Source organism: Erigeron canadensis, chromosome 3 (assembly GCF_010389155.1).
Source record: "Erigeron canadensis isolate Cc75 chromosome 3, C_canadensis_v1, whole genome shotgun sequence".
Lineage (NCBI taxonomy): Eukaryota > Viridiplantae > Streptophyta > Magnoliopsida > Asterales > Asteraceae > Erigeron > Erigeron canadensis.
The window spans coordinates 860,720-874,666 of NC_057763.1; the positions used below are offsets into that span (position 1 = coordinate 860,720).

The 13,947-nt window shown below is 33.3% G+C and overlaps 1 protein-coding gene and 2 non-coding genes across 3 annotated transcripts; all 3 read left to right on the plus strand.

Annotated features, from left to right (window-relative positions):
• Positions 1–2,904: 2,904 nt before the first annotated feature.
• LOC122592991 (probable amino acid permease 7) lies at positions 2,905–8,833 on the plus strand. The gene is made up of 7 exons (XM_043765321.1): positions 2,905–3,138; positions 4,598–4,834; positions 5,776–5,869; positions 6,062–6,276; positions 7,278–7,411; positions 7,505–7,729; positions 8,114–8,833. The coding sequence occupies exons 1-7, from the start codon at positions 3,042–3,044 to the stop codon at positions 8,513–8,515; spliced, it is 1,404 nt and encodes a 467-aa protein (XP_043621256.1). The 5' UTR covers positions 2,905–3,041; the 3' UTR covers positions 8,516–8,833.
• A 1,005-nt stretch (positions 8,834–9,838) lies between these two features.
• LOC122594746 lies at positions 9,839–9,998 on the plus strand. Its single transcript, XR_006323102.1, has one exon. It is a non-coding gene; the product is annotated as a U1 spliceosomal RNA (small nuclear RNA).
• Positions 9,999–11,824: 1,826 nt separating this feature from the next.
• LOC122594703 lies at positions 11,825–11,984 on the plus strand. Its single transcript, XR_006323076.1, has one exon. It is a non-coding gene; the product is annotated as a U1 spliceosomal RNA (small nuclear RNA).
• Positions 11,985–13,947: the final 1,963 nt, after the last annotated feature.

Consider the following 13,947-nt stretch of genomic DNA (forward strand, 5'->3'; position numbering starts at 1 on the left):
ACTGCTGCTGTTACTTTTGTCTCTGCCTCACCTTCAAAACAGATTTATAACTGAAACTTGATACGTATATTTATGCTCAACGCAAACAGAAACATCAGATCCTGGTAGGAGCGATGCAGCAACAGATTCTGGCGGCGACAGCAGCAACATATTCCGGCGGCGGCGACAACAACAGATTCCGGCGAAACTAGATCTAACACCACCAATATATATAAGTATATACACACAAGATTGAAGCTCCATGCTTGTAGCAAAAAATATATCAAAAACGATGGGTTAATACTTGATAAGTATAGAATTATTATTATTATTATTATTATTATTATTATTATTATTATACAAGCATCGTGACAAAATATGATGTTTAGCTTAATCTATTTGGTGTTGGTGTTATAAGAAACAAGAGGTAGCAGAAGATAATGTGAATAGATATAAATCGCTCTATATGTGTATTCTAATAAATTGTTTTATATACTAAGGATTTTTATGTATTTGGGTAGGATTTATTGAAATTGGTTTATGGGTTTTATGATACTGTGAAAAATTTGAGATGAGTTCTAAAAGAATTAGATTGATAATTAAGATTTGAAGATTATGTGTGTATGTGTATGAGAAATATGAAGATCTGGTAGTGAAGAATTGATATTTTGGTTTTATACAATGTAGTAAGAAGAAAGGATAAAAGCATTAGGTTTAATCCTTTAGGGGTCATAAAAGACGTAAATACCCTCACGTGGGATGCATGTGAGAGAGAAAATGGAGCCTAGCAAACGGACGTTAACCTAAAAGACTGGATCAGAACCTTATCCACCTATAAAGGATTACCAATGTCATTTTAAAAACTAAAGGACGAAACGTGATGTTTAGGGTAAACCACAGGGACGATCCGAGAAATTTTCCCATACATATAATCATAAGCATATGCATATGCAACAGCAGCATACCGGAAAACCCAAAGAGGGCTTGCCGAAATATATACAGCTGCCGTAAGCAGCAACAACAAAAGTCAACCTGAAAATCCAAGAAAGGGATCGCCAGAAAACCCAAGCAACATGCAACATCACCCGCAGTTCACCGAAAAACCAAACAAATAAAGCAACAGGAAACCCTAATCGAAGCAACAAGTAGTCAAATAGCCAACTTCACCCCTGCACAAGCCAAACAAAGTTTTGGCCGTTAAAAAAGTGAACGGTTTCGGCCGGCAATCACCGAAAACCCCAAAAAGGGGTTGCCGATCTCACCGGAAAGGACGATATATAACGTTAGGAGCATCGACAAGTTTTATCGGCACGTATTCCGGCAATAGAATAAAAAAAACATAGATCTAACCTCAAAATCGAAAACCCCCAATTTTTCCGGTTAGGTTTCCGGTGAAGTCGAAAGATTAGCACAAGAACAAAAAAAAATGGTCACAAGTACACGCTCTCAACGTTCACAAGGATCGGCCAAAACATACCGATATATATAGCCAAAACTAGCCGATTAAACTTGTCAAAACTAGCCGATGCATGTGCTATAGGTTTGCCAAAGAGCCGATGCAAGTCGATGCTTTTTGCCGATATATATATATAACTGACTACACCCTTACCCCTTAAATTGTATCAAAACATCTAACATTAATACTAAAAGAGCACCCTAAATTCAAAGATGAAAAAATATGAACCATTGGATGAAATGTCTTATTAAATTTAAACCATTGGTCAAGAAAGATGATATCATGTTTGACTAATCTTTTAGTCAAAACCAACTTTAGTCCATCAATATCAATAGTTTTATTTAACCCCAAATAAATAAATTATATTATAGAATTAACTATATTATGATATTTTCAAAAACTCTAATATTTTAACATAAAATTTTCCAACTTATTTCATTTATGAAGTTCAAGGTATACATCTATTTTAAGTTAATGATTCGTACTTAAAAAATCAAATTTCTACAATATTAAATAGACTTAATTAAACATTAAGTATTAAATATATATAATATTGATATATTAGAGGTCAAATAGTTAAAATGTTTTAAAATGAATTTATTAACGCATTATGAAATTAAACAACAGACGATTATGAAATTATTAACGCATTATTTTGGTATACATTGACACATTGATGTTAAAATGAATTTGAAAAATGTTAAAAAAAGTTTAAAATATTATATTTAAGGCGTATAAAAAAATTGTAACTTTCGTATCAAAAGTGTACTTCCTTAATTTTATTGAAATATATAACTATTGTATGCATATACACTTTAACTACAGCCAAAATAGAAGATAATGAGACTATTAATGCATGAATTATTATTATTTTGGGTTTGACTTCTTTTTATTGTATTGTTTCACCTTAGATCTTTTGTTTCATTTTAATGTTACTCGCTTTGAACAATAAGAATACGTTATTTAGTAAGGATAAACGCCAAAAACTTTCGGTTGACTTCGCTCAACGTCCTTGATAGGTATGTATGATAAGAAATTATAATGTCAGTACATTATAAAGTTGATTTTTTTATTTTACATTCATTGTTATGTTGACGTCTTAATTAACAGTAAGTGCAGGATATTCTTCATGTAATAATATAATAAAGGTAATTCTTAAGGTTTACGATTATCATTGAATATGTGATTAGTTAAATAAGTTAGTCGCGTATTACGCGAGTCATTAATCTAGTAAAAGATATAAATAACAACTTTTAAAAAGTTATTTTCATATCATCACGTATAATGCTTTTAGCCACAAGCCCACAACACATAAATAATCAATCATTAACGAAAGTATCTAGTATAAAAAAAAGTAACACGTGTTTAAGTCGCTCTACTCACGCTGACCCCATCAACACAATCTGTCATTCACTTTCACTATATATACCCAAAAAAAAAAAAAAAACAAATTCAGCAGAGCAGTCCATTTGGCATTTCATGATTTCTCATTTCTTCCCGAAACCTCCACTCTCACACGACTCCCTCATTCTTCTTCCTGCTATACATATACATTCCCATTATATATATATATATACATAACAAACACACACAAAGAGTAATTTCCATGGCTGAACAGAAACAATTTCACTCTCCGTTACTTCAACACGCACATTCATCATCATCGTCATCTGATGAAGAATCACACACCACTCACAGAACTGGTAACTATAATTTTATTTTTATTTAGTTCAATATTTTTTTTTTCTTTTTCAAGTTACTTGTATCTAGACCAGGTTTAATTAGTACTTTCTTATTTCCGGTTTTATCGGAGTTTGAATATTTGATCTATGTATATTAAAATAATAATACTAAGCTTATTTAATTGTGAGCTGTACAAATCACATATGAACTGAACAAATCTATGTATATTTTATATTAGTACATTACGAGAGCAAGTACCTGCGCGTTGCGGCGGTGAGATGGTGGAGGTGATAGGTCATAGAGTGTGATAGCCAAATGTCTTAACCGTACGGGCTCCGTCCTCGGATTTAAAAATTCGTCGAAAGTATATCGAATGACATCTCTATAAAAGAACATTAAATTTTAAGAACACCCATACAATTTTTATAATTTATCGATGTACGGTTTTTGAGATAAAAGATTTTGAATGAGTTGGAGGAAAAAATGATTTATGAAGGAGAGAGAAAAAAAATGATTGGTTGAGATTTGAGGAGAGAGAAAGAGTGTTAGGTAAATATAGAATTGATATATGGGCATTTTGGAAAAGTAAATATTGAAACTTAAAATGTAAAAGTATAGATAAGTATAGATATTATATTATATCATATATTATTATTGTATTATATATTTGTGTTTGTGTGGCACTTGTGTACTTGTGAACGACCTTAATAAGATATAAACTAACACATATTTTTTTGTCTATATATACTAGTCATATGCCCGCGAGTAGTGGTGGTGTAGGTGGCGAAATGGCGATCGGTGTAGTTTATTAATGTAAAAAGGATAATGAATTTATTTTAGGAGTTAAAAGTAGATGTTGTAAGTTAATTTCATTAAATATATTATAGGTATTTCAAGTGGATATTATAGGTATTTCAAATGGATATTATAGGTATTTCAAGTGGAGATGTTTGAAAAATGAATAAAAGGGAGGGGCATTTTAGGGTTATCTACTACTAAGATGAAAAGAATGGAGGGAACAAATGCTTTATATTAACATGGTACCCGTGCATTGCAGCGAATACCATCGACAGGGAGTCTCATGTCGTGATTAATGGGAAGTCATACGAATATGGGTGTTGTTATATAATGTTGATGGCATCATTAACGTAGATATGCTTCTACAAGTATGAGATTGATATTTGCTAAAATTTTGGAAATAAGTTGGTGGTGACGAAATGGATTGAAATTTGCCAAATTTTGAGAAATTAAGTTATTTGTCGGCAAAATCGTGTTGGTGGCAAAAGGGCAGTCTAGACTGTTCATATGTCCTAATTCACGTAATTTCGAAAAGGGAGAGTAGAGATATATATATATTTATGCGTGTGTTTATACAAGAAACACATAATTTTGTAATTCTAGTGGCCTAATTGGACTTTAACTACTAACTAGCTGCTTTTGAAAGTTGTTAACCTTGATATTATATTTGATTGTATACAGGGACGATATGGACTGCTATAGCGCATATAATAACAGGAGTGATGGGAGCAGGAGTTTTGTCTCTTGGATGGAGTTTAGCACAGCTCGGATGGATGTTTGGACCTCCTGCGATAGTAATTTTTGCTTTGGTTACTGCAGTTTCGACGTCTATATTGTCAGATTGTTATCGGTCTCCTCATTCTGAGCATGGGCCAGATACGAATGCTTCTTTTTTTCAAGCGGTTAGCTATTATTTAGGTCAGTACTTACTCTACTGTTAGTCCGTTGCATTAACCTGTTATGCAATCCATTTGTTAAGTAATCGTTTAGATTTCAGTTTACTATAGAATGTAGTGACACTTTGGTATAGATTGAATAATATATGTATCTATGGGTGTCAGTTAAGTGTATGTAAGTATAAGGGCAAACTATATAGAAATGTATCAAATATATAAGCTTTGGATGTAACAGCAAACTTTCAGTTTGCTAATATGTCTCTGACCGTATAAACTTTTAAATGTTGATGTGGCTACAGTTTCAATAATGTAGCAATTTGGATAGTTGCTATGTCAGCAATAAATCGAAAATTTGCTGCTTGCTTGCTGAAAAGATGGCACAAATAAGTACATCAGCAAAAAAATTGAATGGTTTGTACCTTAAAATGTAAGTTTAGAGTTCAATATGTTGACACATAGTAAGAAAATATAGCTGGTTCAATTTCCTTGAATATAATGATCGATTGGTTAGTTAATCGAATTGGGTGATAATTTTCTTCAACTATCAGAAACTTTCAAATTTTCTTTGAAGTACATTCTATATAAGTGTGATCAGAAAAGAATGCGTGCTGCATGAAGTATTAGATAGTATATCTACGATGGCTTAAGCTGTAGTTAGTTATTCTTGAATTACTAGTTACTGGAAGGTAGTTACAAAGATGACAGTATCTGCAGTTAGTTAGTCTTAAGTTAGTTGCTGCAAGCTGATGCCATTAGGCTGTTTTAGTTGAGGAATGATATGGTGGAAGGTGTGCACGATTAGAATGTTGCATCACGTTGTTGACTTTGTCTTTGACTTGTGTTGATGCATTGGAAATGAGTTAACAACGTGTTTTAATAAGTTTTATGCTAATGCTTAGAAGCAAAGTGCATCTATTCCATTAATGGTGTTAAATTTGATCTGAGATAAAGTTTGAAATGCAGGGGAGAAAAGCCAGAGGATTTGTGCAGTGTTATTGAATGAGAGTTTATATGGTAATACTGTTGCTTACACTATTGCAACTGCTACCAGCATGAGGTGAATCCAATTTATTTTTTATTTGAAAAAAATGATTCTTTATGTACTTGAAGCAGATTGATGTTTGTTTTGTTGTTATTTTTGATGTATGGATTAGTAGATACTGTTTTACTTTGGTAGTAAATATTGGTTAAGCTTGACATTGGGACATCATAATAGTGAATTTTATAGCAGCTTACGATGTTGATGCAGGGCGATACTGAAATCGAATTGTTATCATGACAAAGGGCATGATGCAGATTGTAAGTATCCAGACAGCCTCTATATGATGCTGTTTGGACTTGTGCAGATTTTCATGTCTCAAATACCAAATTTCCATGACATGGCATGGTTGTCCATTGTTGCTGCTATCATGTCATTTGCTTACTCTACCATTGGTCTGGGGCTTGGTCTTGCCAATGTTATCGGTATTTTTCTTCTTCATTTTAGTTTTCTTTCGTTTCTTTATCCTAACTACCCAGATGTTGGAGAGTTAATTCAAATTAACATCAGCAAGTGCAGAAACAGTTTGTTTTCTAATATAGTTACGAGTAATACAATTGTGTGTGTTTGATTTAAAGCCATTATCATATTCTAGTTTAGGATTACAAACACACTCTTTATTCCAAGGAAATTATGAATAGTTAGTGATTCTGTTTTAATGGAACAACTTTTGAGAAAACCAAGTATGGCATGGAAGGGTTTGTAGCAATTAGCCAAGATAAGATAGTTACGAAAGGTAGCATTGTCATGATGATTTACCAGAGTCATTTGTCAATTAGTAATAAGTTTTAGGATAGAAGTGTTGTATTTGTAGCACATTCAAAACAAACATCAAACATTCAATGTCATAGTATTGGAACACTTTCTACATAGAGGTCAAGCTGGCTGGTCTGTGCTTGAGTCTTGTGGGTAACCTGGAGGTCTCGAGTTTGAATCCTACATTTGTCGAATGAATTGTTTGAAAGCGAAGTAAGTTGCCCTTTTGAGTGCGGTTTTGTGTAGAGGATGAAAAAGAAACGGCTCCGGCAGGTTGGATCATTGGTCAAAATGGGATAAAGTCAAATCACGCACCTTTATTTAACAAGCCACCATTCACCAGTTTTTTGTCATTGTACTTTCTAGCTTTGTGAATTATTATTGTTTTAAACATGATCAAAGTTATAACTTATAATATCAAAAATCAAAATAGTAACATATTATCTTCTAAGTACAATGTTTTGGGATGTTGCAAGTGTTTAAATAAATATTTGATTTTTCCTGTTTTACCAATTTGACCCCGTTTTTCATTTTCGTTACCTTTTCTGTAGTGTACCTGTTTACATGTTATCAAATAAACATAACCTGAGCTGACGTGTTTCCACATATGGTTTGAAATTGAAATGGCCACATCTTTTCTCTTTCTAAAATAAATATGTTTGAGTTTCAGTAAATGGGGAGATTAAGGGGAGCATTGGAGGAGCACCAGCAGCTTCTGCAGCTGATAAAGTGTGGCTAGTTTTTCAGGGTCTCGGAGACATAGCTTTTGCTTATCCATACTCAATAATTCTCCTAGAAATTCAGGTACTTTTCATATGGTTATAATATAACTGTTATATGTACAGTTCCAAACTTTTATTTACAAATACATAAACCTTGGTTACATTTTTAATGAAGGATACATTGAAACCACCATCTGTAACCAAAACCATGAAGGAAGCTTCAAGGTCTGCAATAGTTATTACCACCGTCTTCTATCTATTGTGTGGGTGTTTTGGTTATGCAGCTTTCGGTAACAACACACCTGGAAATCTCCTGACTGGATTCGGGTTCTATGAGCCCTATTGGCTTGTTGACTTAGCCAATGCCTGCGTCATTCTTCATCTTGTTGGAGGATATCAGGTACTACACATTTTGTATTTCACTATTTTGGGTTGAAATAAGTTTCTGCTATAAGTGGCATATTGGATGTGTTCTGATGGGTCAGAACTGATGGTTGACCCGAAACATTTTCTGAGTGAAGTATTTAGATTTTTTATAGGGGTAATGCCATATAGGTTATGATTTGTTTTCTCTTCTGATACTAGTATTTTGAATGAAATGAATTAGGAGGGGTTGTGCATTATTTTTCGACCGTTTACATATTTACTACTTTTTACATGCCTGGCCCGTTAATGATAAAGTCATAAAACACAGCCTAGTCCAACCATTCATAATTATATGGACCGAAATTGCCATCTCTAGTTCCAGTACTTATTCAAGGTTTTCTTTGTGCCTGTCATGCAGGTCTTCAGCCAGCCGATATTTACAAGTATTGAGACATGGTTTTCTGACAGATACCCAGACAGTCATTTTGTGAACGGGTCTTACAGTTTGAAGGTACCATTATTGATAACATTTCAATTGAATCTCTTCAGGCTATGTTACAGAACACTATATGTTGTGTCCACCACTGGTATCGCGATGCTGTTCCCATATTTCAACCAAGTTTTGGGAGTGTTAGGGGCTTTAAACTTCTGGCCACTAGTCGTGTATTTCCCAGTGGAGATGTACTTTGTCCAAAAGAAGATCGCACCTTGGACAAAAAGATGGGTTGCTCTTAGAACCTTTAGCTTTGGTTGCTTTCTTGTATCTGCCGTGGGATTCATTGGATCCCTTGAAGGACTTGTAACTGCGAAGTTGAGCTAAATCGATATTCCAATTTTTCATATACAAGATATACAAATAGCATTTCCGTAGCACTGGAATTGTGTTATTCCAGATCAATAGATCATATTATGTAATTTCAGAATCGGATTTCAAGCGAACTAGTTGAAGGCAGTTGTCATTGGCGTAAATCATTTCATCCTTGTTTTCAAATATATATTGTTCAATGTTTGTTTCATCTGCGTAATTTGTAAATGAATGTATCTTTCATTAAAATTTGTAAATGAATGAATGTTACATTTAACCACATGTAGAACTTTTTTACGCAACTTGAATAATATCAATCGTTAATCATTTTAATCAGGTGTACCGGATTAAAACGAATGAGTATCCAGTGATTCACATCTTCTAAACGATATTCTATTGCTATGACACTATTGTTTAAACGTGACCATGCATCCCTGACCCACCCCAATGATTTTGAATATCCCCATCGGATTCAGGTTTAGTTTATTGCCATCCCTATCTATAACGTAAACGTATATAGAGTAAATAATCTTTGCTCAAATGGGTATACGATATGGGATTCGGGTTTAATTTATTGCCATCCCTATCTATAACGTAAACGTATATAGAGTAAATAATCTTTGCTCAAATGGGTATACGATATGGGAGGTAATTCGTACATAACATAAACTATTTCACATGCCACAAACATCGTTTTAGTGTATCTATAGTCTGTATTAAGCACACCTTGTGGCATATCGTATGTATGAGTTAGTTTTCATGGTTTATGAATCATCGCCCATAAGGCTCATAGTTACTAATCTATATATTTCTCCCTATAAATATTTACTCAAACACGGGTCCAATACTCCAATAATATGGGGTTATCAAACAAATTAAAACAATAACTAATTAATACATCCAACTAGCCCAATCTTTCGCCCGCAACAAATTAAAACAGTTCCACTCCACTGCCTCTTTACAATCTCTACTTGATCACAACGCATTGCCAACTATATATGGATCATCACCTGCACATTATATATATATTGATCATGTAACTGGGGGTGTTTAGAAAAAAAGCCTCTTTAGATATGTGAATGGTTCTAGTGTTAATACGTATATGAGTGCTAATACGTATATGGTGCACTACGTTTCTCAATATACTCATAATTTTATCTAAGAAACCATTAATTATCTCAAAGATAATGTCTCAAACTTGAAATAAAATGAGTGCGAATACCATTGTCATATGCTGGAGGTGTATTTTTTTTTTTCTTTACTATCCCACATCGACTATTTAACAAAAAGAAAGAGAAAAACGTATTATATAAAAAGAGAGGGAAAGCAAAGGAAAACTCACTTACCTGGACGGGGTCTATGGATGATCATCAAGGTCCATGGCCTAGGTTGGTGACCTCCATTGCACTTTGTGAAGGGGCACTTGCCTAAGGTTGGCTCAAATGGTCAAGCTTACGTCATAATTTGTTGTTGGGGCATGCGTTCGCGCAGCCCCTCTTAATTCTGTAGTCAACTTATTTACATTTTTCTCTGGTCTATCTGAATGAAACTTTGTACCAACTCTACAAGTAACAATGAAGAAGTCTTCATGAAGTTAAATAATTATGATTTGTATTTAATTATATTCTTAAGATATACATAACTTTGGAAAGATTTATGTGGTATATTGATCAAAAGTATCTCGAAAGCAAACGTATAAGAGATTTTCACGATTTAGAGATTGATTAATTAGGCTGAATCCGGTTTGTTTATGTACTATACTTACATCTTGGGGAATAGCCTTAGTTAGGGATGCTCGTCTTTCTTTATCCGTTACCTTCTGGCCCTTGATGTGTATACTAACTAGCTTCTCGTCATACTTTTTGCGTGAAAAGGTTTTTCGTGTCTTGTCCATTCTTCTCTGCTAGTCCTTAGCGTCATTGTCATAGTTAGTTCGATCCGAATGAATGATGGCCAAAAGACTTAGCTTGAAATATTTTTGCTCTTTCATTAATTGTATATTTGTATGTGGTAAACAATATATGAACGTGATCCGTATGGCATTTACATAACATCTAACTTTGACAATTGATGGCACCAAAATATAGAATTGGCTAGTGACCATTGGTTAATCACTACCAATATAGTCAATGTCTTTATAGCCCTTTCTGGAAGACTGAAAATAAAGGCGGTAAGGGTTTGATCCTCATGTCCAGCAAGGACTGTCTACATCTAAATCTTTCTTGTACACCGTCGAAGACCGTATTTAAGACTCAAAACTCGTAAAAAACGGCATTAAAAGTTACTTAACTTTATCTTCAGTAAATAAATAAGTACATTGAAAGTCAAAACGCGCGATATAGTATTGCTATGACTCTATATATTGTCTACACCCTGACCCTCCCCAATGATTTTGAATATATCCCCATCGAATCCGGGGTGTCCCTATTATAACGTAAACGTATATAGAGTAAATAATCCTTGCTCAAATAACATAAACTATTTCACATACCACAAACATCGTTTTAGTGTATCTATAGTCTGTTTCAAGCACCTTGTGGCATATCGTATATATGAATGAGCCTATGAAGTAGTTTTCATGGTGTATGAATCATCGCCCATACGATATAGGCTCATAGTTACTAATCTATATATATATTTCTCCCCATAAATTTTTACTCAAACACAGGTCCAATACTCCAATAATATGGGATTATCAAACAACTTAAAACAATATCCAACTAGCCAAATCTTTCACTAGCAACAAATCAAAGCAGTTCCACTCCACCACTTCTTTACAATCTGTACTTGATCACAACACATTGCCAAATATATATGGATCATCACCTGCACATTATATATTGATCATGTAAGTGAGGTTGTTTAGCAAAAAAGCTTCTTTAGAGAACCATATGAATGGTTATTGTTAATACGTATAGGGTGCACTACTTTTCTCAACATACTCATAAGTTTATCTAATAAACCATTAATTATCTCAAAAGATAATGTCTCAAACTTGAAATAAAAGTAGTATTGATTTGATTAATTTATAATTTAATGGACTGCTCAAAGTGATTATGTGGGACATTTTGTTGTACGTGTCGGTAACTTATTATCGGGTCCTAACAAGTTTATAGGGATCATTTATGTACTAAATAGTAAGTTAAAGGGTTTATTAATAAGTGATTACAAAATAGAGGTCATAAATATGAGAGAATATCTTTGTCATTATGTCATATACGGGGAGGTAATATTTTTTTGTTTCTATACTGTTCCCACATCGACTATTTAACAAAAAGAGAGAAAAACATCATGTATAAAAAGAGAGGGAAATCAAAGGAAAACTCACTTACCTGGACGGGGTCTATGGATGATCATCAAGGTCCATGGCCTAGGTCGGTGACCTCCATTGCACATTGTGAGGGGCGCTTGCCTAAGGGTTGGCTCAAGTGGTCAAGCCCACGTCATAATTTGTTGTTGGGGCGAGCGTTCGCGCAGCCCCTTTTAGTTCTGTAGTCAAAGCTTATTTACTGTCTACTGGTCCGTTTTTATGAAACATTGCACCAACTCAACAAGTAGCAATGAAGAAGTCCTTACGAAATTTCATCATTGCTATTTTGTCCCAAGATAATTATGATCTGTATTAATTTGCGTTTTAAAGTATGTATATGGTGAACATAAGGACATTATATACCTACTTTTGGAAAGATATCTGGTATACTGATCAAAATTATCCCGGAAGCAAACAATCCAGGGGGATATTTACTCGTTACTAACTCATATTCTTTCAGGTTAAAGAACACTTTTCCTTACACTAATTAACTTAGTTAAGACCCTATAAGTACCATCAGGGCTCTTGGAGAAAGTGCTGAAAGGAGTTTGTAGAACAATGTAATTTTTTAAAATTTAATTTTAGTATAATGTAATTTTTTAAAATTTAAATAGTATATTTATAAAGTAATTTTTTAAAATATAAATGGTATATTTATAATTTTTTTTTAAAGTAAGAAAAAATAAGTAGGAAATAAATACAAATGTTACCTTCGTTGTCAACTTGTCATAAACTTATTATTTGGATGTCATTGGTCATCGAACATTATATTTAAGAAATATTTTTTCATTGAGAGATTAAAAAAAACTCGAGTTGTTTTTTTTTTTTTTTATAATCGAAAGAATGAAGTATAGTTTAAGAAAAAACTTTTGTTGTTTGGATATGTAAATTATTATCAAACTAGTATAGTTGTTTCTTTTTTTTATATCCGAAAGAATGTAGTCCATTATAGTGGAACTGTAAATTATTATATTTATTTATCATAAACAATTAATTATACTTATCATAATGTAGAAATATATATATATATATATATATACAAGCTAATTATATCCAAAGAAGTATATTTTTTGGGTTTCTTGCATTATATGATTGAATACGTTTTTATTTATTAAGACCTTAATCGACAAATGTGGTTATTATTTATTAAAAAAAACTAGTATTTTTAAATATGAGTGTTAGGCCCAGTGTAGAAAACAAATTCTTTTGAGGGTTCATTTTCTATTTTCGGGCTAAGGCCCGTTTTTTTTCATTCTCGGATATGACTCTTATAAGTATGACAAACAACTTTTAAAATTGCCCCCACGCAAAAAAATTTCTAGCTACGTCTCTGGCAAACATAAAAGAGATTTTCACTATTTATGAGATACCACAAACAATGTGTATCTATAGTCTGTTTTAAGCACCTTAGGCTGGGGGAGCGCCTCGCCACTCCTCCCCTCCCCGGTTTTTTAATAAGTACTTGTCCGCTCCCTATTGAAAGAATGTCTCGCCACCCCTCCCCACCCTTTTCTAAATTATTATAACATATAAAAAATAAATAAATAAAGAAAAAAATAAGAAAAGACAAAAGAAGCAAGAAAAAAAAAAACAATAGGCAGGGAAATCGGCACCACCCTCTCCACCCTACCGGTTGGACGGGGCGGTATTCAAACCGGTACCGGTCCGGTACCTACTCGCTGCCTATGCGTTCCGTCCAGCCTTATGTCCTTGTGGCATATCGTATATATGAGGTGGTACGTATTCATTACGATATAGACTCATAGTTATTGGGATGAGTTATTTTGAGAACTCACAAATAAAATAGAACGCGAGAATAATTCTAGACCACTCATTTTGTCTCATTTTCTTTCTCTTCTATAAAAAAGAAAATTCATCCAAATCATTTGAAATGTTTTATCTCACAAACCATAAATTGTTAGATAGAAAAAAAATATAGGTAATCTTAAAATTTCTTCCTTTTGCATTATACATGCAAATTACTTGTTACCCCCAATTCTCTATCACGTTCCCCCTTCAAATATATATCCTTATTTTTACTTCAATACTTACGATTTTCACCAGAAGCAAATTATAGCAGCCAGCCATATTCAACTCTCTAGTTTTGATCATCTTTTATTTGCGGTTAGTGTATACA

Bases quoted from the DNA above. Each gene is read 5' to 3' on its own strand.
- LOC122592991 (XM_043765321.1), top strand. From the start codon at position 3,042: ATGGCTGAACAGAAACAATTTCACTCTCCGTTACTTCAACACGCACAT. The intron at 6,277-7,277 runs GTATTTTTCTTC...TTTGAGTTTCAG, and splicing joins TGGTCTTGCCAATGTTATCG to TAAATGGGGAGATTAAGGGG. The intron at 7,730-8,113 runs GTACTACACATT...CCTGTCATGCAG, and splicing joins ATCTTGTTGGAGGATATCAG to GTCTTCAGCCAGCCGATATT.